The sequence below is a fragment of the Sinohyriopsis cumingii genome, chromosome 3 (genome assembly GCF_028554795.1).
Source record: "Sinohyriopsis cumingii isolate HCF-2022 chromosome 3, ASM2855479v2, whole genome shotgun sequence".
Classification (NCBI taxonomy): Eukaryota; Metazoa; Mollusca; class Bivalvia; order Unionida; family Unionidae; genus Sinohyriopsis; species Sinohyriopsis cumingii.
Genome location: NC_142963.1, coordinates 51,058,399 through 51,082,514, shown reverse-complemented (window position 1 = coordinate 51,082,514; position 24,116 = coordinate 51,058,399). Strand labels below are relative to the sequence as shown.

Below are 24,116 nucleotides of genomic sequence, written 5' to 3'. Positions count from 1 at the left end.
ACATTCAGTACAGCAAGATAAAATCTCATGGGTAAAAAAGTTGATTAAAATACAAAGATTTCACCCACTTGATAAAATATATCCGTTAATTACTCAATCCATTTAAATTTCTATTTTCTTCCCATGTGTTTTAAAAGCACTGTATTAATTTACTGCAAAAGTAATATTCAACTAGCATTTGTTAATGTAAATTCAATTACAAAGTATTACAATAAATCTCAAAGTTTGTTACAAATACATGTATTGCAATGTAAATTCTATACAAGGACACAAATATTCTATATATATTTTATTTTAACTGCAATAAATACATATGGACAGGTACCATATGGTAGTACTCTACTAACTAAACTATCTAATGAATACAACATTATGGAAACTAAGTTGTCAACACAGTATTAAAATGTTACAAAAATTAGAAGACAACATCAGATACAGAAGAAAATATAGAAACATTCCCAATTAGTTATGGACAAGGATATCACAGGAAAGAAAGCACTCATCCTTTAAAAACTTGACATTATGTTAATCAATGCAGTACAATTTCAGACATGACATCGTCATAAACTAAGTGGTATTTAATATCTTCATATCATACAGACACATGTAAATGAAGAAAGAAAAATGATTTTTTCTTATGTCAAAAGAATCTTTCCCTGGAACCTAATTCCCTTAAGAGAAATGTGACTCCTCATGAAGAAAGTCTTTCACTGGAACCTAATTCCCTTAAGAGAAATGTGACTCCTCATCAAGAAAGTCTTTCACTGGAACCTAATTCCCTTAAGAGAAATGTGACCCCTCATGAAGAAAGTCTTTCACTGGAACCTAATTCCCTTAAGAGAAATGTGACTCCTCATGAAAAATGTCTTTCACTAGAACCTAATTCCCTTAAGAGAAATTTGACTCCTCATGAAGGAAGTCTTTCACTGGAACTAAATTCCCCTTATCATAAAGTCTTTCACTGGAACATAATTCCCTTAAGAGGAATTTGATTCATCATGAAGAAAGTCTTTCACTTGGAAAGTTTCTTTGAGAGGATTTGGACTTTTAAGGCAGGCGTCTTTTACCGGAACATGTCTGAGGTGAGGAACTGACCATCAGTGCCAATTTGGAAGCAAGGTGAAGCAACAAAAATTAATCTGGTAGGAAAATTGTTGACATCTACAAAAAGCTGATTCTACAGCTGCAAATAAAAAAACAGATTTTTTTATGCTTGCAATACAAAAAATTTTCTTTCGAGTTTTGTTCTCATAATAAATATGGTGTAAAATGTGAACAGTTCATTCTGTCTGCTTAAAAACTTGAGGACTATATATTCTGTACGTACTTTAAATCATATTTTCATGTCATAGGAATGTTCCTGCTCAATCTGATTCCAATTTTTCAGTTACAAATCTGACTTTCATTTAAGAAACTCTCCAATTTCAAATATGTATATACTATAAACATATTTCATCAGAATGTTTCAAACATGCTCCTTATCTGTAGGTGTAGCTGGTTAATAATTTAAAAATAATTAGGTTGTTTTATTTAAAGTATTTTGTAGGTCAGAAGCTTGCTTCATAAATATAACCTTATTATTCATTGATTATCCATGCAACCAGTTTCATCTGTAGCTATACATTGGAAAGCCTAAAAGATGTACGTAGAATGCTTTGCTGAGGTACTATATACTTCTGACAAGCCCAATGATTCAAATTATAGCCATGAGGCAAATTCTACATCCATTAACCTATTATGTTTGCCTTTGAAGTATCATCATAACTAATAGTACATATACATTTTCATTTTATACTGTTACCAATGGATCATCTCTGTGGAAATGTGAACTGGCCTTTGAGTTCCATCCAAGTCAACCCCTTTTTACATACCAAGAAAATGTTACCTAGAAAATTTGCAAACTTGACAAGAGTTGTAAAATATATAAAAATTCTAAATTGTGAATTCTCTGCTCACTTCAACAGATTAGCTGACCACTTTCCCTAGTTCTGACATATGAAGAAAGTCACTTCAACCTAGATATTGGCATCTAAACTGAACCTGGAATATGACATGTACGAAATGTTATAAGCATTCACCTGAACAAATACAGAGTCCACAATAAACTTCCAACTAATTGATAAACAAGTACACAAATCAGACAACAAAATCTTTTCCAGATCAGTGGAGTATTATCAACTTTGGCAATTACCCCCCTCCCACATAACTTTGTTCTGAGAAGTCAAAATAATAAAGGAAGGAGCACCAAACTGAGTTTACTCTAACCCAGCTAATGATCTATATGATGTTATCAGTGCCATGAAGAATACTTTAGCATTTGTACATTTTAGCTCAATTTAACAATTTTTGCCACCAAGTCCCCAGTTCAAGCTAAATATTCCCAGAACTGAAAAGAACTTGACTCCAGTCTGATTCTTAAGTCATTGCCACCATACAATCTTCCTCTTTTGACTCTGAAGGAGACTACAGAACATCAGAGCAGGTTGGGAGAAGAGAATTACTGCAATAGTAGCAGGCTCAATAATAAATAATTAAAATTGGTTTTACCCATTTAAAAATACCTAACATTTTAAGTAATACATTACCTGCTACTAATGAATTGCTGCATTTATCAGTTTAGAAGGAAGGCTGATGACTCAAACAAAAAATTGGATAAGAAAATCATGTCTTTACCTTTATGCAGGAGTGTTTACTACAGCAAGCTGTAGTTGCTGGTAGCTGGCTTGGCCAAAATTTGTGTTGACATAATTGAACCCATGAGTAAATACTTTTACTTTGATGTGCAAAATATTGCGATAAAAGAATGAAAATATAGTGTGCGAATGCTAGCAGACTGCTTTCATGATGTCACCCAAACAGGAGTGATTCAATTAGCTGAAGATGCAGCAACAGCCCCAACATCATGAAAGATGCAGTAATTGGCCAATTGAGCCCAAGCTCATAAAAGAAAGGTCCCTCTTTGATGTACGGATAAGTTCTGTAATGAGGACAATCCACTTAGAAATGGTGGCTGCTAAAATATCAGAGGAACTCTTGAAAGGTAAAATAATAAATAAATTAAAAAATTCTGACCTTTCCTTCTCTCTTTCAAGGAAGTCAAATAAAACCCTATGGCCCTAACTCATGGTTCCAAGCACAGATATGACTGAGAATGGGAAATTCTGTAGGAACTGGAGCTAGTAATTCTTAGCCAGAAACCCAGGTTGGCAAAGAGAAAATGAACCCTTGTTAATATTTAGCTGTGAACAAACACGTTTCAATTACAAGGTTTTATGCTCACTAAATCTCCTCAATGATGCAAAGGAGAAGAAGACTGTATTAAGGGGCAGGTGATATAAGTTGACTCCTTGAAGTGCTATTTTGAGTGTGAATGGTTTTGGGTTCATTCAGCACAAACTTGTGAGGGCCCTGATTGAGAATATAATTCTCAAGGAAAATTTCACTCGAAGGTCCAAGAGGCGATTTAGTTAATGACCAAAGAAAACATAATTTTCCATCTAGCCATTAATGAGTAAATACCAGTTTCTGAAGCTCAAACACCTGATGAGATCAGTAAGACAAGGATCTATATCCATTGGTACAGCTTTTTGAGAACCTGCATGTTAGAAAGGGCACCCTTTAGACCTTAATAGCAGAAGCAGAACATTCTCAAAAAGGAAAAGAATGCAGCTGCATCTGAAGGGTACAGTTACAACCAATGCATTTCCTTCAGCGCCAATTACAGAAGATCCTCTACTCTGCATCATAAACCTTGGAAGTGGATTGCCTTCTAGTATGTGAATCAATCAACTGAGATAAGCCAAGCATGAACGTGGATTATTTGCATGCTGTTGTATAGGCGACCTTATGTGCTGTAAACACAACTCCTGGGCTTGTCCTCCCACAGGTCAAGTAGTTCAGTGAACTACAACTGTTGGGGTCATGGGGAATGGGGGGTAGGGGGGCTAACAGGAAAAGTCAAGACTCAGGAGGCAGACATGAGGTCAAACAGAAGACAATGAAACTGAAATAGCTCCTGGCCAAGACAATGGATTATGGGAATGTGATGGAGTGCTTCCTGCAAATCTATGGATACCATCCAGTAGTCTTCATCCTGTGGCATTCATCCTGAAAGTGGAACGATTGACGAAAAATCTCAACTTTTCAATGTCAAAAAGATCCAGAAATAAAAATCTGGAGTTTGATACATTTTCCACTCTTTTGACTGCTTCCTGATGCAGAAATGTGTATATCTCTTCCCTTGGATGAACCAGTTTGAACTGATGAAAGGAATAGATGAGGATGGTCATGGAAGTGAAACTGGTATCCCTCCTTTGCAGTGGAATGGACCCAAACAAAATCTGTGATGCTTAACCAGACCACTGAAAAGAGGGTGAGTCAAGCACCTTCAACCATTCCATCTAGTTAAGGCAGGCAGGAGGGAGATTTGGACAGTGGCTACCTGTTTTGTTTGTTGAGGCTTATCCTGTTTGAAGAACTTGTGAGGAGGTTCATGTGGTTGGCAAGCATGTGCACCTTTCCTAGCACATTTCAATTGGCCTGAAGTCGCAACCAGGAACCAGTTTTGCTGGTGCTTCAAATCCTGTGATGCTACAGGGGATAAGACATCTGATAAGCATTTATGCTTTGAGTGGTGCAGCCCTACCAAGTTTTTTTCTGTGGTACAACAAGAACTTAGATGTCTCCAAGGGATTATCCCTGTGGAGGAGGAGAAGCTCTGCAAAAAGCACTGTTGACAATACGAATGCATTCCTTGTCGATTTTGCCACATACACTTACCCACACCCTGTGACATTAATCTTTGAACAACAAAAAACAAGATGACTGTGAACCAAAGGGTACGTAATACCAAAACACTAGTTACTACATCTATGAAGGAGAACACTGGACAGAAGCATTAGCAAAGAAAACACAAAACACTAAAATAATGCAAGGACTAGTGAGAAAAACATTCAACACTAAAAGGCAAGTGACTGGCCAAAATAATTTTTAAGAATGACAAATAATGGTGAATTCTGATGGGCAACTTTGCACACATGTACTCATAAAAATCCAATGTAAAAGAACGAGATATTCTGGATGCTGGCAATGACTAAGGAATCAGACTGGGATCTTGTTCTTTTCAATTCTGGGCTCCAATTATTTTTGGACAAGGAACCTGACACTGGTGAAAAGATAAGCAATGCAGTCATAACAGGTAATGTAGTTTTGCTATTAAAATACATTGTTGACATTATGCTTAAATGAAACTGGGAGGGGGTAAAACTAATTATAATTATGCAATACTTACCCATCGCTACTGCCTAGCTTTACTTTTCTGTGCTGAAAAACCAGTCAATTTGATGTGAATACATCTTCCAACAAAGTGAACAATTGTCAGTATGAATTTGATGCAATTCACCTGTGCACTTTGCATGATTCATGCACATAAATATCTTTTTTTTCTCTTTCATAGATGATGATTAAAACAGGACATTACAGCAGGGTGGGAGGAGAGCATTCAGCAATAGTGATGGGTAAGTATTACATAATTAAAATTAATTGTACCCCCCCACAAAAAAGTACATTTTAATAGCAGCAATAACTTACCCATCACTAAAGCAAACCTGAATTTATCAGTTGGGTAGGTAAACCAATGCTCTCATTAAACTTATAAAAAACAGAAAATGGAATTTACTCACTGTTGAGGGAGAGGTCTGAGTCAGAGAATGTTGGTGTCTCTTTGGGCCACATGTTGCATTACAACTACGGCTCCTGAGAAAAGAATTGCCTCCACTTTGTTGTGCTAATGAGTGAAAGTGAAAGGTGAGGAAGCTTGTATGGAAAACACCAAAATGCTGCCTTTAAGTCATCCTCCATGGAGGAGTGATTAAGAGAGGCAAATGAAGAACCAATAGATAAAATCTCATGTGCTTTTAACTTCATAAAGGAAAGGTCTCAATTGGTAAAGAACTGATGAGTTCTTTTGATCATGGTGACAATCCATGAAATAGTGGCAGCTGAAATGTCTATGGAAAAAGCAAGTGGTAGTAGACAAGACAATGATCTCACTTCATCTTCTTGCATATGCTAGGGCAAGTAAAAACACAGTCTTGAGTATTCTTTCTAGGTGTAAGAGATTAAGAGACAGGTCTCTGCAGCTTAAAATACTCAATAAGATCTGCTAGGTGTGAATCCAAATCAACTGCTGTGCCCGATGAGAATTTATGTTTGTTCAAAATGGCAGCTGAATAACCCTTGATAGCCATTAGTGAACATCTTTCATTCACAGAAAGGAACAAAATCAAATCAGCAATGGATTTCAGGATCTACACGTTTCCTACTGCACCAATCAAAGAAGATTCTCCACTGGGCAGCATAGGCTTTAGATGCATGCGGAAGCTCTCCTGGCCTGAATGATGAAACTGGCAACCTGGCCCCAAAACTTATTATGACATATGAATTGCTAGAGATCAAGCCTGATTTGATAGTATTACAATATCTATAGCCAAATATTGGGAGCAAAATCTATAATAATAAGAAATAAAATGAATAGAGTGCAATCCAAACACACTAAAAAGAATGGTGCATAACCATCTGAACATACAAAGTGAAATAAATGAAGTGTTGACAGCTGCGTGTCACTCCCTTCCATGAGTATAAAACTTAGTACACTATGATACTGTAGCCAAAGAAGCATCATTTTAATCAAAGATTTGTTAAAAAAATTAGAAAACAACTTAGATGAATGTCACAAACAATTATGGGAATGGATGGGAGAGAATATCTACTCAAGAGTATAAAACAAAACCCAATAAAATCATGAACACCCAATCACTGTGGCAGGGGTGATGTTAAAAAGGCAATGCTGGCAACTATGATAGCAAATGCTTATAAACTCTGATAGCAAAATTTAGGAATAAAGTGCAATAAATCAAGGATATAACACTCTATGATACTGAAAAGTGAATTGGGCACATATGATTCTCTTTGCTGAGTAAAATATGTCACACTTTATACCAGAAACCTATGAATATGTTGAAGAATCTAATTGTTATGGATTTTATTTCCAAGGTCATATAATAAATAAGTGTATAATCATTTGAGAGTTATTGCATTGGATTTGTAAGTCATGGGAGCAGGGTCAATATCTAACAGACCTAATACTCAATTCCATATAGTTCTATGTTCCAACTACCTTGCCAGGGGAAACGGAAGTAAAACTTTGATGAATATCTCACATTGTTAGCAGCCCATATTGACACTGTTACATACCTTTGGGCGCTCTGTATTATGGATTACTGCCATCTCACCTCTGTCTGTGTGGGTTCGAGTCTAGGATTTGGCCAATGTGGGTATGTGAGAAAGCTTGCCAGTAGCTTCTCGAGGGTCAGTGGTTCTTTCCAGGGATTTCCTGGGTTCTTCCTCCACTATTAATACTGGCCGCCATTTACAGCTTATTGTGTGCTGAAAAATGGCGTTAAACCCTACAACTACAATATCCAACTGCCTTGCCAGAGGAAATGGAAGTAAAACTTCGAAGAACATCCCACATTGTTAGCAGCCCATATTGACACTGTTACATACCTTTGGGCGCTCTGTATTATGGATCACTGCCATCTCACCTGTCTGCGTGGGTTTGGGTCTAGGATTCGGCCAATGTGGGTATGTGAGAAAGCTTGCCAGCAGCTTCTCGTGTGTCGGTGGTTCTTCCCGGGCATTTCCCAGGTTCTTCCTCTACCATTAATACTGGCCGCGATGCATAGCCTATCGTGTGCTGAAAAATGGCATTAAACTCCACAACAACAACAACAACTACATACCTATGGGTGTAACTGTCACATTTAGCTGAATGTAATTAGATACATTTGTATTATAATGGAAAATTAACCCTTAGTTTAACCAAATTCCCATTGTGATTATACATATTAGTTTCATTAAAGAAAATTAACTTTCAGTCCAACCAAAGCTTGTATTCTATGGCTAACACTGCTCTTCAACCAAATGCAATGGTTGTCAACAGATTTGGAAAACTTGATTGAGTCTCGATGTGTATTGGTCAGTAAAAGAGGCATCAGAGTAAGTATAGTACAACTAAAGCAATTAGATTCAAAGCTGGGCTAGCAATCATGCAAGATATTCTTCAAACTTTGACCTCCAGTTCCCCTGCTGAGGCTGCATGGCAATGAGGATTAAGGGTGTAGAACATGGACCCACTCTCACCTCCAAATTAAACATATCAAGTTCAACGTATTCCATTGTAAAACTAGTAGTATTGACCAAGAACCACAATGCCTTGGAATTAATATCTCACAAATGGACAGGAAATTTTCTTGTTAAGCACAAGGGGATAAAATCACTAGAATGGACCCAAGTGATCACTAGAAAGAATCTGGATAATAGTTGTATAGATAGGGCACCTCAAATTCTTTGTCCCTCTTGTCTCTTTGATTGTAAATGTTAATTTGTCTTTTTCTTTGTTAATGTCGCTGTCCATTCATTTTTTATTTTACATTTATGTTGTCCAGGCTTTTTTTTATATGTTCCTCGCACTATTACATCTGACATAAAAGGGTTTTATGTGCACGTTTTCTCAGTCTAAAAAAGAAATAGTATCAAAGTGAGACCAGTAAAGGCTGTGCAGCCAATTCAAAAGGAATTAAGTAACATAAATGATGACTGGAGACATTTTTACCATTGATTCTGGTAATTCCAGTTTGGAACAAAAACAGGTATATCGTCAATTTAAAAAATGAATAAACTGACTTAAAAGATGGTCTTACAGTAGTCCTACATGTAAGACCTCGATGCTGTAATTTATATCTTGAGTGTCTAAGTCTTATTGCCTAAATAATGACACTGTGTAGTGTGTTTTCATGTCAACTAACATCATTATGAAAGTCAAATTTTCAGGAATATCTCACACAACTGACAGCCAATAATGACTATTTTCTACAAAGTCATAATGTTTTAGTAACACTTTACTTAATCTGATGTTTTTTGTCTAACAAATTCAAATTCTCACAAAAGAAATGGACCTGTTTTCAAGTTTTGCTGGCCTACATTTCTGTTGGCTGGAATGTGATGGAACCCGAGAATGCCGAAATCAGGTTGAGCTGAAGTATGCCTCTTTAATAACATTAATAAAATATATTATTGTTGAAGAAAGTATTTAGATAGCTTCATTTCATTCACGATTCATCATCCTTTTAACCAATTTTGGTATTCCCGGCTTCCATCACACTCCAGCCAATTGAAATGTAGGCCAACGGAACTTGACATGTCCATTTACTTGTGAGGGAATCTGAATTTAGTAACAAAAGGACATAAGAGTACGTAAAGTCTGACTAAAACATCCTAACTCTAATTTGTAGAAAAGCACTGATATGGGCTGTCAAGTGTACGAGGTATTCCTGAAAATCTGACTTGTCGCTCCAATGTTAAACGACATCGGAACACACTATATAGCGCCGTTATTTGAGCAGTAAGACATAGACGCACCAAACAATAAATATCAGCGTCCAAGTCTTACGTGCAGGACTAGGTCCTACAGTAGTGGGACAATCACTGAACAAAATTGGAGAGGTCAGTTTATGGGCAGTGTTACGAAACACCCAAATCAACCCAAATCCACCCAAATGAAGACGTACTCAATAAGATACATATACACATCATATACTGTTGTATAATTGTAATTTTATACTTCAAATATATAGTGTTAGCTTCAAAATATGTGACTCCATCGCAAAAAGGCAAGGGTAGAAGCACATAGCAAGGATGTGAAGAGTGGTAAAGTCGCAAGCGATAATGAGCAAAAGCTACCAACTTAGTTTGCATTTTACACAGTTCTATTGGGTTAGATCGATTCAGACAGATGAGAAACCTATAAATTGATATCATATTTGTCAAAATCGGTGGTTGTTTAAGACTGTTATGACTTATTTGCCTATATGGAAATTATTCAGATAGGCAGGCATTAGGCGCACGGACTGACGCAAATGAAGACGTACTTAATATGATATATACACATATTATATACTGGCATATAGTTTTAATATTATACTTTAATTCTTCACTGTCATATTTCTAGACAAAATCAGAGCTACATGTTTAATAAAATCTCTATTCAGGCAAATTAAATTTTACGGGATGAGTATTAGTTCCGATATTGTACTGATCAAAAACCAAACATTATTGTGTTAATTACAAGCAACTAAATGCAAGGAAAATAATCGTAATGTTTCATGAGCTCATCTCTCATTTTAAAACAAAGCTTAAATTCTGCACATTTCTTGTTTTCATTTCTGATATTTAAAGTAATCATGGTAGATTTCAGCATTAAAAAAAAAAACACGTAGCCAGGTTTCTAATGTGGTGGATGCAAATCAAATTGTTCAAATGACTGTGTTAAATGTTCATTGTATAAGAACTGGTATCACAGAAAATGTTAAGAAATCTAGGATGATGAATGAAAATGTGGGGAAAAATTGATCTGGACTATGTGTGCATTTCATGTCGTACATTGGATGGTAAAGAGTTTGACTACCTGATGGGCATGCATCGTCTGCAGAATGTAAGTATCTGCATTTATTTATAATTTGTAACTAATTTTAAACTGCATAGGTTAGCACAAGCAAAACTACATTCTTTTGCTATAGAACCCTAATTATGTGTGTAATCATCTAGTACCATGGATTTTGAAACAATTCAATGACCATTTTATCTACGAATAAATGCAGCCAATGCATGAATTTACATATTTTAATTTGACTAATATTTATATTTTTTTTAAACAACATGTGTGCTATAATTATGATACAACCAAAATTTTGAATCTTATTATTAATTGTAATATGTTATATTTCATTTAATAATAATGCATTAAATTCAAAATGGCTCTTGGCTAGTGAAGTCAAGTAATGTTATGCCAGCAATCATACACATGGATCCAGCATGTTGAGTTTAAAAAAAACGTTACAGTTTCGATAATGGCCACTTGATTCGCAACATCTGCGACTATACATAGCAAAAATAAATCCTCTGCCCCTTCATATGCCTAGATCAGGAGAAGGCATTCGATATAATTAACTACAAAATGCATGTTAATAACTTTAGAATCTTTAGATTTCCATGCAAATTTCATGCCAGATTTAATGTTTGTAGTGTATATATATCTTGCCATGGTTTATCTTTTTCGGTGATAGTAAATCAAAAATATATATTTATGATTGTTAATAAATATTTCATAAACACATAAGGCTACACATTTAAAATTTCCATTAAACTAAATATAATATTTGTTATAATCAGCCGGTGTAGACACAACTATGTATAGAATTTTTATTAAAACAAGAAAAGAAAAAAAAAGAAATTATATAAATCATACCAAGGGCATTGAAAGTTATTAGTTAAATGTTACCCTGAATAATCGTTCCTTGTAACAGTTTCCAAATGTCAAACATTAGAATGTTTTACAGATTATTCTTTTTCACCATCTTAATACCGAATCAATATAATAATGCATCAATTATGCAGGAGAGGGAGAAAGAGAAACATTTGCAACATTTGTTTTTGGTCATTTATATATTTTATAGGTCATTTATATGGAATCATGTTAGGGCCAATTGTTCCATCTCTCCATCATGTAGTATATGGCCGAGTGATGAAGTGATGCGATTGAGCGATTTGTCATTTATTTCTGATGAGACTAAAGTCGAAAGATATAATACTAGTAAATTGCATTTGTATTTATTATTAATCAACCCGACACAAGAACGCGATTATAAAGAAAAATAATTGGGGGAGGGGAGAGCGGTGTCATTTATAGGTGAGACGGTATACACAATGCGATTTGGTGTGGATTTGGGTTGATCTGCCTGGACTTCTGTGTGGATTTGGGTATTTCGTAACACCCGTTTATGGGTACGTGTTTAGTGAGTGTGTTAATTTATACAAAGTATTTTCTATTCTTTCTCTAACCTAGATTATTATAGATATTAATCGTCGTCATCCTCTGGAACGAACAGTTCTGTTTCTTCCAACCAGGCGGCAACGGTCTTCCCTGTCCACTGACCCAGGTACAGAAATGGAAACACGGTCAGAAAAACTTTTACCACACCAAATCGGGTACTCACAGGTTCGGGCATTAGGGCACCTGATTTTTCGAATGCTGAATTTCTCCTGATCATCAAATCTGATCTTTGATTCCTCCAGGTATTTAACAAAACGTTATTTTGAAGTCTTTTCCCTGCGGGAAACAGTACTTGCGTCAATTTCGTCGCCATCTTGGAACGCAAATCTTGTTTTTGGATGACTTCAATATTTTATGTCAAGTAGTTGCTGAATAGTTTAGAGAAGCACCAAATATAAAGACGAAAGTAGCAACCAACCTGAAACATATCAGTTAGGTTACCTGCTTATTTTTCATTTTTAAACTCAAATTGATCATATATGGAATATTTATTGATGAACTTAAATACATTTTATACTGGATACGCCTATAAATATTTTGTGCATCTTTTGAGTTCAGTCAGTAGGGATTAATTTTGCTGTTTGTGTTAAGTTGGTTTTCTTTTTCAAATTCAGAGCAGAAGAAATGGCATCTTGTAACATTTTCGAGGAGGATGAAGTTTGTATTCAGACATCCTCGGGCAGTTATAAGTATGGACTGGTTCTCATGAGCTCAGAATATGTTAGCAGTGACGAGGACGAGGACGACGATTTGCCAGGTTCCATATGCAAAGGAATGGTCAAGGTTGCCTGGCATCCAGATGGAGAGGAGACGGTGGTAGAGGAGAATAAGGTGTGGATGGATAACCGGGAACCAGGGTCGTCTTGGATTTTGCTATCCTTCCCATATTATGGGGAGGGATATCACAAGTTTAATATTTTGGTTATTCCATATCAGTTTTTGCTATAGTTATCAGCTATACTCATTCACATTAGAAAGCCATTCCCATGTTTCTGAAATAAAAAAATCAATAAATTAAAATACCCAACAAATCCTATACTTATGCTTCATGTATTAGAACACAGGTAGTAGATTACGGGAACGGGACACTTTGCATAACTTATTGATGGTGTATATAATGTTTCTGGTTATTGACTCAAGAAGGCTATATATGCTATTTATTAAGTACAAGACATTAGAACAGTTGTGAAGAGGAGACAAGACTACCTTGAAAGCATTTTTCCCATGGAACTTAAACCCTAGTGAACATATAACATAAACTAGCTGTTGTCAATTCTATTCCAGTGTAGAATGTCAATTTTACATTTACTTAGTTGATGGGGGAGTGGTCTAAAGCGCTCTCCGTTACGGATCACTGCCATCTCACCTCTGTGTGGGTTCGAGTCTTGGATTCGGCCAATGTGGGTATGTGAGAAAGCTTGCCAGTAGCTTCTCGAGGGTCAGTGGTTCTTTCCTGGGATTTCCCAGGATCTTCCTCCACCATTAATATTGGCCGCAGTGTATAGCCTATTGTGTGCTGAAAAATGGTATTAAACTTTACAACAACAACAAAACAACAACTTAGTTCATATTTTTAAAGCTAATTAAATTAAGCTTACACTAGGTCAATAAATCAGCCACTCACCTGTGATGATATTGACTGGCGGTTATGGGGTAGATACCACATTTTATTAAAACCTGTAAAAGTCTTGAGCCAATTTTGGCTGCACACATTGGTGCACATTTTATACACTTACCAAAATTTATGAAGCTGTGAAGCTACCATCAGCTGAAGGATTCTTTTGCTGATAGGTTCATTATATTTCCGGAGCAAATCTTATGTTTGCTGACTTGTAAATCCACGTGGAATAACACAACCCTCTCTCCTGTGGCCATTTTGAATTTCACGCCAGATTTGGCTGTGTATGAAGAATACGCAGATTTGTTCCAGAAATGTTTTGCATGCAGCAGAATTACACATTTTACTGAAACAATGACAGCAGACCCACATATTATCCATCAGTATCAATACAGATTTAGCAGGGTTGATATATTGGACAAAGTTTACAGTGACATACAGGGAGTCACAAATTTAACAAAGTTACCCAACTTATTACCTGGGAGACATTTTCATCATGTAGTGATGTCAAGTGACTCGCAGTATACATTTGGATATTATGACCTTGGAAAAGATTTGTATTGAAGTAAATTTTAAGTGTTTTATGACATATCCATCAGATATTGTGAAGAGAATTTAAGATGAATCGACAGCATCTCAGTCTTACAAAATATGGCACAAAAGACAACTGTTTTCAAGTGAGCATTCATTTTGTAGACCATTTCACTGGAGAGATTTGTAATAGATTTATATAAAATATGTCAACAGGAAATGAATATGTTTATGACTGCATTCCAACTCATTTATGATGGCGCAAAGGGCAATGCAGGTATCACTTATATTTATTTTATTTTAGCTGGTACAGTAATGATAGGCATATCCCCCTCATTTTGTAAACCACAGTTGGCAAATACAGTTTGATAGAAGATAATTTTCAGTTATCACTTAATTTCAGAATTGAAGGTTAATTGCATTAGAAGTATTCATTTGGCAGAATCCACTTGATTATACAAGTTTTAGAGTGAAGAAATTGCTCAGATTACTGAGAAGTCTTATGTCAGTATGGTTTTACATAGATAGACTGCTTGTCCTATTCAATAATAATACAGGCCTGGTTTCAACATAGTTTACAAACACCAATCTCCACCTTGGTAAACTTATCTCCATCAATCCATGTAGATTCTTTGCATAACAGGGGGACTGATGGTATTGTGTATTAAATGCCAAGTAATCCTATGAGTTCCATCACAAGTCAGAAAGTATAGAGCATTCTGCATGAATTCCAGGTCTTGAATGTGTGATGAACCAATAGCCTTGAATGAATTATGTGCCTGCAGTCCTTATGTATCACAAGGCTATAATCCAGAATATCTTTGAATGAATACACAATAATCCCAAAATATCAAGGAGAACTTTGTAATTCCAGTAAATAATTCCTGTCAAATTATAACTGAACACAAATGAAAGACTGATATTAAGATAGGAATTAATAATTCTTTACATGGTTTTCCTTATGCACAGACACCTGACTTAGACACAACAAAATACCCTGCACTTGGATCATCTCCAGTGGAAATTTCCTTCAAATTCTTCAAAAAGATCAGGACTGTTTACTAATATATTAGCAAAGAATTGACAAAAATCAGCTAGACCATAATATTCCCATGGAAAATGAAATGAGTTGATAAAATGTCCTGAACTCAAATCCAAGTAATCATATTTACAATTGATCATTATTCCTAAAGTATAATGTACACTTATGGACAAAAGTTAGCTATGTAATATGTTGTTTACTAATGTCTTTTACAATCTACAATCATGGACGAAAGTTAAACACAGTATTGATATATATAGCAACATGCATAGTTTGCTTGACAAGGCAATACAATATATAGATTGTTCTTACAAAGAAAGTATACAGTATTACATTGCTTTTATATAGTAAAAGTTCTACTATTGCAAATGGTGGAATTTTATCCCTTAAGTTGAGAAAATCAGTGTATTTATAGCCAGTACCAACCCCCAACCACCTTGTAGAGGATAAGTCTGTTTACAAGATACACCTCAACTCAATAAATTATGCACAACAGGGTCCAGAAACACAGACTGTAGTATAAGTGAAGATGTGAATTACAAAGAGACCTAAGAAATATTAAGGAGATACCATCCCAGCAAGATGTTGACAATGAGTGGATTGGAGGGGGCTATCATATATACTTGAGAAAACATTGTGTATATTGTCCATGCTTTTTGCATATGAATCACTGCTCTGGTGGCCCAGCTCAGGTGCAGAAGGTTACAGGTTCGAACTCTGACTTTGTCATACCAAAGACATATAAAAATGGTACTATTAGCTACATTGCTTGACACTCAGCATTAAGTGTTAGTGTTAGGACTGGTCAGCCTGGTGTCACGATAATGTGACTGGAATGGATGGGACATGATGCTACCTGTCGGTGGCATGATGCCTTAGGGCTAAATATCATTATAAATTGCCACACTACAGACATCATTGTAATATGACTCAAATTGTTAAAGCTGCATTGAAAAATTCAAATCACACACACTGCATGTGAATATGTATAATAGTCAAGTGCTATTGTTGATTCAAAACAAAACAAGATTTATCCTGCAGACATTTAATTTGTGAAACAACAACTGTCAATGAAATTTCTGTTCATCCTTGGACAAACCTCTGATAGCCATTTGCAAATTTTTAAGTTCAATACAGACTTTGGAAACATGCTTTTCATGTACATGGTGCTTTTTTGCCTTGCTTCTTTTTATATCCATGATCACATATGTGAATTAGTTGGATAAACTACTGATTAATGTTAGATCCTTTAATTATATTACCTACATAGTTTATAATAGTTTTCACTAGGTCATTTGAAATTAGTTGAATTGACACTGTATTCATGAACTCTCGCACAGGTCGGATCTGTGTGCCTTTTAACCTTTTTTCCAATCCCCTTATTTGATTTGATACAAAAAATGTAATCTGATAATATGAAGCAAGTCAACTTTTAATTGTAACAATTCAGCTAACACTTATAAATTTTTTAGATCAAAACAGATTCTTAGAAACTATTGTAAACATAGCTAAGACAGTTGATTGGCTCTTTTCATGTTTGAATAGAAGAGGATATGTAGCATTTATGAAGCTGATGCTGAAACAGAATTAAAAGATAGAGCTAAAATGTCACATGAGAAAACTTGCTTAATTGCATTTATTTCTTGAAGTGCTGCCACCAGTAAGTATTAGTGACTTATTGTGCAGATCAAAGTATTGTTGTTTTTTATTATTTACTGTGTACTTTATAATTTTATTTGTTTTAAAGGAATGTTTTGAAAAACATATGACTTATTAAAAGTTGCAAATTTCAACACATTGATTCAAATTTCGGGCCACTAACTGTCATTATTGACAATAAAACGAGCGGTTTATCAAAATTTCGCGTATCAGTTTTTGTCACGATTTTCTTCATGTTCAAGAAATGAGATCCAATTCATTTGGTGTTTTCAGACAACAAAAATGGAATCCACACCTTACACCCCATTATCCGGGCATGAATTATTGAGGAAAAGGTGTATCTACTTTGTAAGGAGACATTTCTAAGTCCTTTAACATCTCAGTCCACATCTATACATTTATAATTACTGCTTGACGTTGCACATCTTCTAGGCGGTCCAAATCAAAGGCATAGTGTATGTGTTCCATAGAAATACAACAAGATTTCATGAAATGGTATTGCATATGCATCGCAAATGAACTATTGCAGGGATGACATTTTTGTATTATTTAGGAACACCTGTCACACCAATTTCATCAATATTAATGAGAATTTACAATGAATTGGGAATTTAGAGATCTTAAGCTGCAGGATTTGCGATTTTAAATAACCCACTAGAAAGTTAATAACTCTTGCTTACCATAATTTGTTTCTCATTCCATTCATTCTGTAACATATTCATAGTTGGGAACCATAATTTTACTTTTCTCCCTACTTGATGTTATCTTGATCATATAAAAGTCTTTGCATTACTTGAAGTGCATTTAGGCATAACAAGTTTCCAGATTCTCCATCGTACATGTCTAATCAAGGTAGCACTAAATAGTAATGGGCAAGGCCCATGAGTCTGCATGTACTGTGTTAGATAAAAATCCAACCACTGTGATACATTAAAATGCAGTTATCAATATGTATGTATTTTTGTGCTCATAAGAGGATGGAGAAACTGAAAGTAAAATATTTTTTAAAAATCTTTTTTATTTTCTCACCCATTTATTTTCATACCCAAACACTCTCCAGAATTGAATGAAAATCAAACTGTACATTTTCAACAATATTTCAGATGAATTCCAAAATGAAATCACGTTACTAACAGCTTATCAGTTGATACCCAAATATGTAACACATCAGTTAAAAAGTGGACCATGAGTAATTACTTCCTTTTGAGAATTACGTTCAGGTGACCACATAATTCGTGCCAGATGACTGTCCATAAAAACTGTAATCTTGTACTCACACAAACCGAACTGTCAGTTTTCTGCTCAGAACGTGTTCCACACAACTATCATAGGTGGACATACATTCAAGATACCTTTGCTAATAATGATGCAGATACTCTGGGAGCCCTCATTAAAATGTTACCCCTAGGCCAGACTTACAAAACTGTTTTGTGATACTCAAGGTACTGAAAAGTGAGCAGACCACTTCTCCATTTTCATGATGATGGATATGTATTCCCTCCATAAAAAAAAACTTTTTGGCTAATTTTGGATAATTTATAGTACATACTGGTAATGACCAATGCACATATTCTGTGTGTTTTAATTGCTTAAATTCAGAACGAGCTCTGAGATTCATCTGCCAGATTATTCTTGGACTCTCATTTTCTAGATTGAAATGCTAAATTTTATAGTGACTTATGATGAACAGAATAATATTTTTGTGCCATTCTTTCCTAACTCTTTTTTTGTTTTTAAAGGGAATATAGATAATGCCATGTGGCTGCTTGGAAATGACCTTGAGTAGAACTTAGTTTCATATGAAACTAACTGAAGGTGCCATCTGATCAGAGAACATTTTAATTCCAAGAACAAGTAACAGAATTATTATAATGCAGCTTATATTAATTAATGTTCAAAGAATAAACGAATCCATCTGTTTGCTGCAGAAACTAAATCTCATATTAAGCACGTATTCCCAAAAATCTGTTTTATTGTAATACTAATGAAGACAGCAAAAGGTACTACTACTATTACTGTAAGAAAAGCAATTGTACAAGACAGGACAAAATTATACTACAAATTTTGGTTTGCAATGTATGCAAACCATTATAATATGAATATTTTAGTTTGCTATGGCTTAATTAATTGTAAGCTGGACAGTCCCTATCTATAATCTTCAGTAGCATAAATGACAACTTCACCAGTCAGTTGTATAGTGAATCTCATGCTCTGTAAGTAGTGGTTCATTCACCCTAGTTGGCACTTAGTCATATGATAGTAAGTATCAGAAAGCTATAATGGTGATGTTGAATTTGGTTGTGAAGTAAAGCACATAAAATTAGTTGTATCTGGTTTTTTGACTAATAGACAAAATGAAACTTTTACCACAAGCATTGGCACACTTACTCTTCAGAAAGGTTAACTTTAAAATTTAATCAGAATTTGCCTTTTTACTTGTATGTTTTGTGCATTGCTCAAAACATTCTTGAAGATGTTAGCACCATCTACATTCTCCATTCAGTATCTCTATAAGTCAAGTTAAACTGCAAACAACAAAGATCCTGATCTGCTGTAGCATAATGTACCTGCAGATCAGGGTCTATATTTGTTCTATTGGTTACTCTTAACAAACTGCACAAACCCAGGTAGTTTCCATAATGGTACAGATACTTCTTCCTGTCCATGGAGACTGATACAAGGATATGACTGTGTTTCCAGATCTTCAGTTCTGCAACAAGAATGATTAAGTCCAGTCTCAGATTTCATGTTTAATGTTTGTTGATGACTTTCGAACAATGCATGCAATATAATTTACTTTTTTTTAAATTTCTGAGACCTTTGTATTAATAGAGCCTATAATTTTTGTTTATTCTGTAGTTAATATTAGCAGACAGGTCGCTGATGCCAGGAGACGTAGTTCGTCGTCTTGTGGAAGGTCAGGACAGTCAGCGTGGCTATGTTAAGGATATGCAGGTCAAATGTCATCTCAAGGTACTGGGGACTGACAAGTGGCTGTACAACATAAATAGCAAGGATCTCAAGGCACTTGGGGTAGGTAGCTAAGATAGTTTATTGCCATGTGTGCATGAGCAGTTAGTGGGACATTAAAATATCTCCTCACATTGACATCCACATCATTAAGAATGGCAAGATTTTATGTTTCAAATTATTATGACAATTTAATACTCCCACACTAATGGAGAAAAGGCAGTGATGTTTGAATCAGCACGTGCATCTGACAGTTTGTAATGTTGTGCATCTAATCATGCATGGTTTGAGATAGAGACTTGATGTGGCTGGATGTGATTTGGGGAGTAGTCTGCAGATATGCATAATAGTTTTAGAATTGTTATGCAATGTCAAGAGGCAGAGTTGTAGGGTGTGTGGTGGTTTTGCATAAACTTCTTAAATATGAAACTAATATGTTTGCGAAAGTGTGTGTGTGCATGCGTGTCAACAGATGTCAGATGGTGGATTGAAATGGGAACTGGGCCTTTAAGTTTTAGCCCTGGGTTAAATTTAAGAACTGTTACCATCTACACCCTGTACTGACATAAAGTTTCTGTGCATGAAAGACACATTTATAAATGCAGCTGACATTGGCCATGTGGTCAGTTTCTATCCCTTTGGACTTGACTACTGGGTCATTGTTTCCACCATATCATGATATATACATTTACCAAGCATGAAAAGACAACTTGACAAATGCAAGTAAAATGAGCCCCTAGGTCTGTTCTTACCCCTGGGCACTGTATGAAGTATATTGATAGAACTTTAGAGAACAATGAGTTTCTATGATATTTAAATAAGAGTTTTTTTTTAATTTGAGAAAGTACCTTGGAACTAATATGACAGACTGTTACATACAGGGATGGTTGGGAATTGTTATAATGAAACAAGTATTTTGGGTAATTATTAACACATATGCATCCATAACTTAATATTTGTCAATCATGTAATTATTGTTGCAGTTTTTTCAGATGTCCCTTTACACATGTTGTAGATTAACATTAACATTATATGGGGTTTTGTATGGTGTAAACCAAAATAAGATAATTTTGTTCAGGCTTGTTGAGAAGTTATTTTTGTTTTTGTTTAGTGGTACTAGTTGTAGTTGTTGTGTTGTTTGGTATAAAAACATCCTTCTTAGAATAAGTCCTTAATATCAAACTGTTATCTGCAGCCAATCTATGTGTCTCTTTATTTGTCTGACATAACGATTCACATACTTTAGAAAATCTAAATGCTTATTATGCTTAAATGCTGATAAAACAGGGCAAAGTTTCTGCTTGATCAAGATGGCTTATGGTAAGGAAAAAGATAAAGTTATGATTTTTAAACCTAGTAACATAATTATGTTATAGATATGAATGGAATTCTGACAGGAAAGATTTACTAACTCTCAATTGGGATAAATCACATTACAGTTTCTGGGACCATCAAAGAAAATTTAAGATGGCATTAATTACTATAACAATTATTTCTGTTCATGGAATATAGTTTCTCAATGCATAGGGCAGTGTCCTTAGCCAGCAACCAGGGAATGACATTCTAAATAAGTGAAATTGGGCAGCAGAAATGAGGACAGAAAGAGGCAGATAATGTATGAGGAAAACTTATGGTTATTTTGGGGGACAACAATGTGTTACTTATTAAAGCATTGAATACAACTGTACATTTACTCTGGTTTAATTATTGCTGACTTTACACAGGCTTGTATTGGCTATTTATTTACTCTGGAGACATCATTAATCTGCTTTAATTTTATTTACATTGTTGACATACCTTAAGTATATAGGTTTTCTATTCCTAAAGTAAGAACTTGCAGATGCTTGATTTTGTATATTTAAATTGCTTTTGAATGTATTCTCAGTGTTTACCTTGGTACTCAGCCACAATTTTTCTGTGTCCATACCAGACTGATTTTTAATTCCCATTCATGTTGTAATAAAATGTTAAACTTTGTTCCAGTTTAACATTATGTGTGGAACCAGTCTAAGAAATGCACAAATGGTGACTAACTGATATGGTAAAATGCTGTCTAGTCTGTTGAAAGTTTTAGTAATATTAAATGTAGCATCAGTAGAATTTTACTTTGTGGCTAGAGAATGGTAATCTGTTTGAGTGATATAATTTTTTAATCGATCTTACAATATGTTATGTTGGTTAGTTTTAACAGCACTTTAACACAGTATTGGCTGCCATACATACTTGCTTAAAATGCTGAGTACGACTGCAAACTGCACAGACTCAGATTTGCTGTCACATAATGCGATATCAGATCTGGGTCTGTGCAGTTTGTTTGGAGTAATCAGTTGAATAAACAACATGGACCCAGATCTGCAGGTGCATTATGCTAATGCAGATCAATGTCATTGTTGTTTGCAGCTTGGATCGACTTATAAAATAAGTATGTATGGTAACTTATGTTAATAAAATGGAAGCTGAGTGTCAGGCCTAAGGACACATGCAGAGGCAACCATCCCTGGTTGACAAGGGCAGCTATTAAACCTGCAACTCCTGTATTATGAGTCAGATGATAAACTTACTCAGTTACCATGGCTCCACACCATATGATGTGTGAGTAATTTCTAAACCATCTGAGATGGATAATTCAGCTTACTGGATATGTTTGGCGATGTTGTCGGCTGATGTGCATGAATGTTTTTGGAATTCAGATCCATTCTTTGGTTGCAGAGGTGGAGACAATGATGTACTTTATGTGTGTGTGTGTGTGGGGGGGATGGACTGTTTTGATGCAGGGATTTAGTTATGTATATAACATGTTTTCTGGTTTACATGAAGAAATATCAAAGAATACATATATCCCCTTATTGAAGAAAAGTGTTATGTCTTGTCCACCCATCATTAAATACAGTGTGGGAGGTAGGAATCCTCTACACAAGATCTCATTTGATAGGTGCATTCATATCATTCCAAAAAAAGCTTGATCAGACCTGTATATAAGCAACTATAGTTTAAATTGACATTATAAGCAGGGAGATCCATGGAGGGTAACTTTAATGGGTGTCAGTTCCTCTGTAAGTCAGGCCAATTTAATAATTTTATGCAGAGTGTTGATTTGCAATAAATAGACTAAGGCCCATATTGTGGAAACTTTCTGATCACAAACTAAAGTCCATCAGAAAACTGGCATCATGTGTCATTGATTAGGATGAAGTGAAAATCACATAGTTCTCAGGATTCTTTTAACATTACTTCCTCTGTTAGCATTTCTTTTGAATTATAATAGCCTAGGCATAATCCAATATCTGAGATATTTTTCTTCAGTTTGAACAAGAGTTGTTTCCCAAAAGAATATTGAGAATACAGAGCCAGATTATGGTACATAGCACATTCATCAGAATTTCTAACATTGCAGGATTGGGATCCTGACAGAGAGGTCACTCTAGATCACTGGGTAGGCAGAATAATGGAGATTAATGACAGCATTACCTTGAGATTTGCAGATGGAGCAAGGTAATTAAACAGATGGAATAGTATCGAATTGACTTTCAGAGTCATCAATCAATATGAAAAGGTTCATTTCTAAAGTTATAGTACACAACTACTTCATCCTCACTGTAAATTGTCTGTCACCAGACAGTATTTTTAACATATGGAGGACTTCATTTTGTACAAATTGAAACAAATGATTTTCTTCAAGTTTAAGATGGCAAGCAGAGAATTAGCAGCCCTGTGACACCTGTGGAGATTTTTAACTGTATGTAGACTCACATAACCCTTTTTCAAAGAATTAAAATGTCTTTGTGGCAGAAATAATTCAATCTGCTAGAGCTCACAGAAGTGTAAAAAAAAGTGGGGTGGTCCATATTTTGCTGACATATTAAACACAATACAGGAACACAAGCACACTAAAGATGATATGCACACACTTTCCAATAAGGCTGACAGATGGCCAACATCCAATGGATTCTTTACACATCATTCAACAAATTTACAAATCAGTCAACACTATCAGCAATACGTGGCGAATCTGAAAGCAAACATAAAGAAAATAAAAACATATAAGATACCAAAAATTAAAAGGGGGAAACTTAACTTTGCCCATTGTTTGACATTATGCTGGCGGTCTTGTTGAAGCATTTACCATTGCTGTTAGTATTAGAATAAATTCTGGTGATAAAGATAGATTAGTCGGTGTTGCTGATGGTACAATACTCCACCCATAAATAAACTCCCAGGCTGCACTGAAAACAACAAAATTAGTTGCATTTCACGATGCAGAATTTAGGACAGAAAACAAAACAGATTTAGATTCAAACCATAAACACTTTAATGCTGTTCTAGTTTTTGCAGTAATTGCAAGATTT

At 35.2% G+C, this 24,116-nt stretch overlaps 1 protein-coding gene and 1 long non-coding RNA gene across 2 annotated transcripts in view; one reads left to right on the top strand and one right to left on the bottom strand.

Annotated features, from left to right (window-relative positions):
- Nucleotides 1-276: 276 nt before the first annotated feature.
- Nucleotides 277-12,274, bottom strand: LOC149802845 (uncharacterized). Its single transcript, XR_016420101.1, has 2 exons — nt 11,959-12,274; nt 277-1,183 (listed from the first exon to the last, which is right to left on the bottom strand). It is a non-coding gene; the product is annotated as an uncharacterized LOC149802845 (long non-coding RNA).
- Nucleotides 12,275-12,392: 118 nt separating this feature from the next.
- Nucleotides 12,393-24,116, top strand: part of LOC149802844 ((E3-independent) E2 ubiquitin-conjugating enzyme UBE2O-like) — a 100,828-nt gene continuing 89,104 nt past the window's right edge. The window contains exons 1-3 of the mRNA XM_089952299.1: nt 12,393-12,781; nt 19,660-19,833; nt 23,165-23,262. Of these exons, the coding sequence (XP_089808425.1) occupies nt 12,575-12,781; nt 19,660-19,833; nt 23,165-23,262 (479 nt within the window). The 5' untranslated portion in view covers nt 12,393-12,574. The remainder of the gene's footprint in view (nt 12,782-19,659; nt 19,834-23,164; nt 23,263-24,116) is intronic.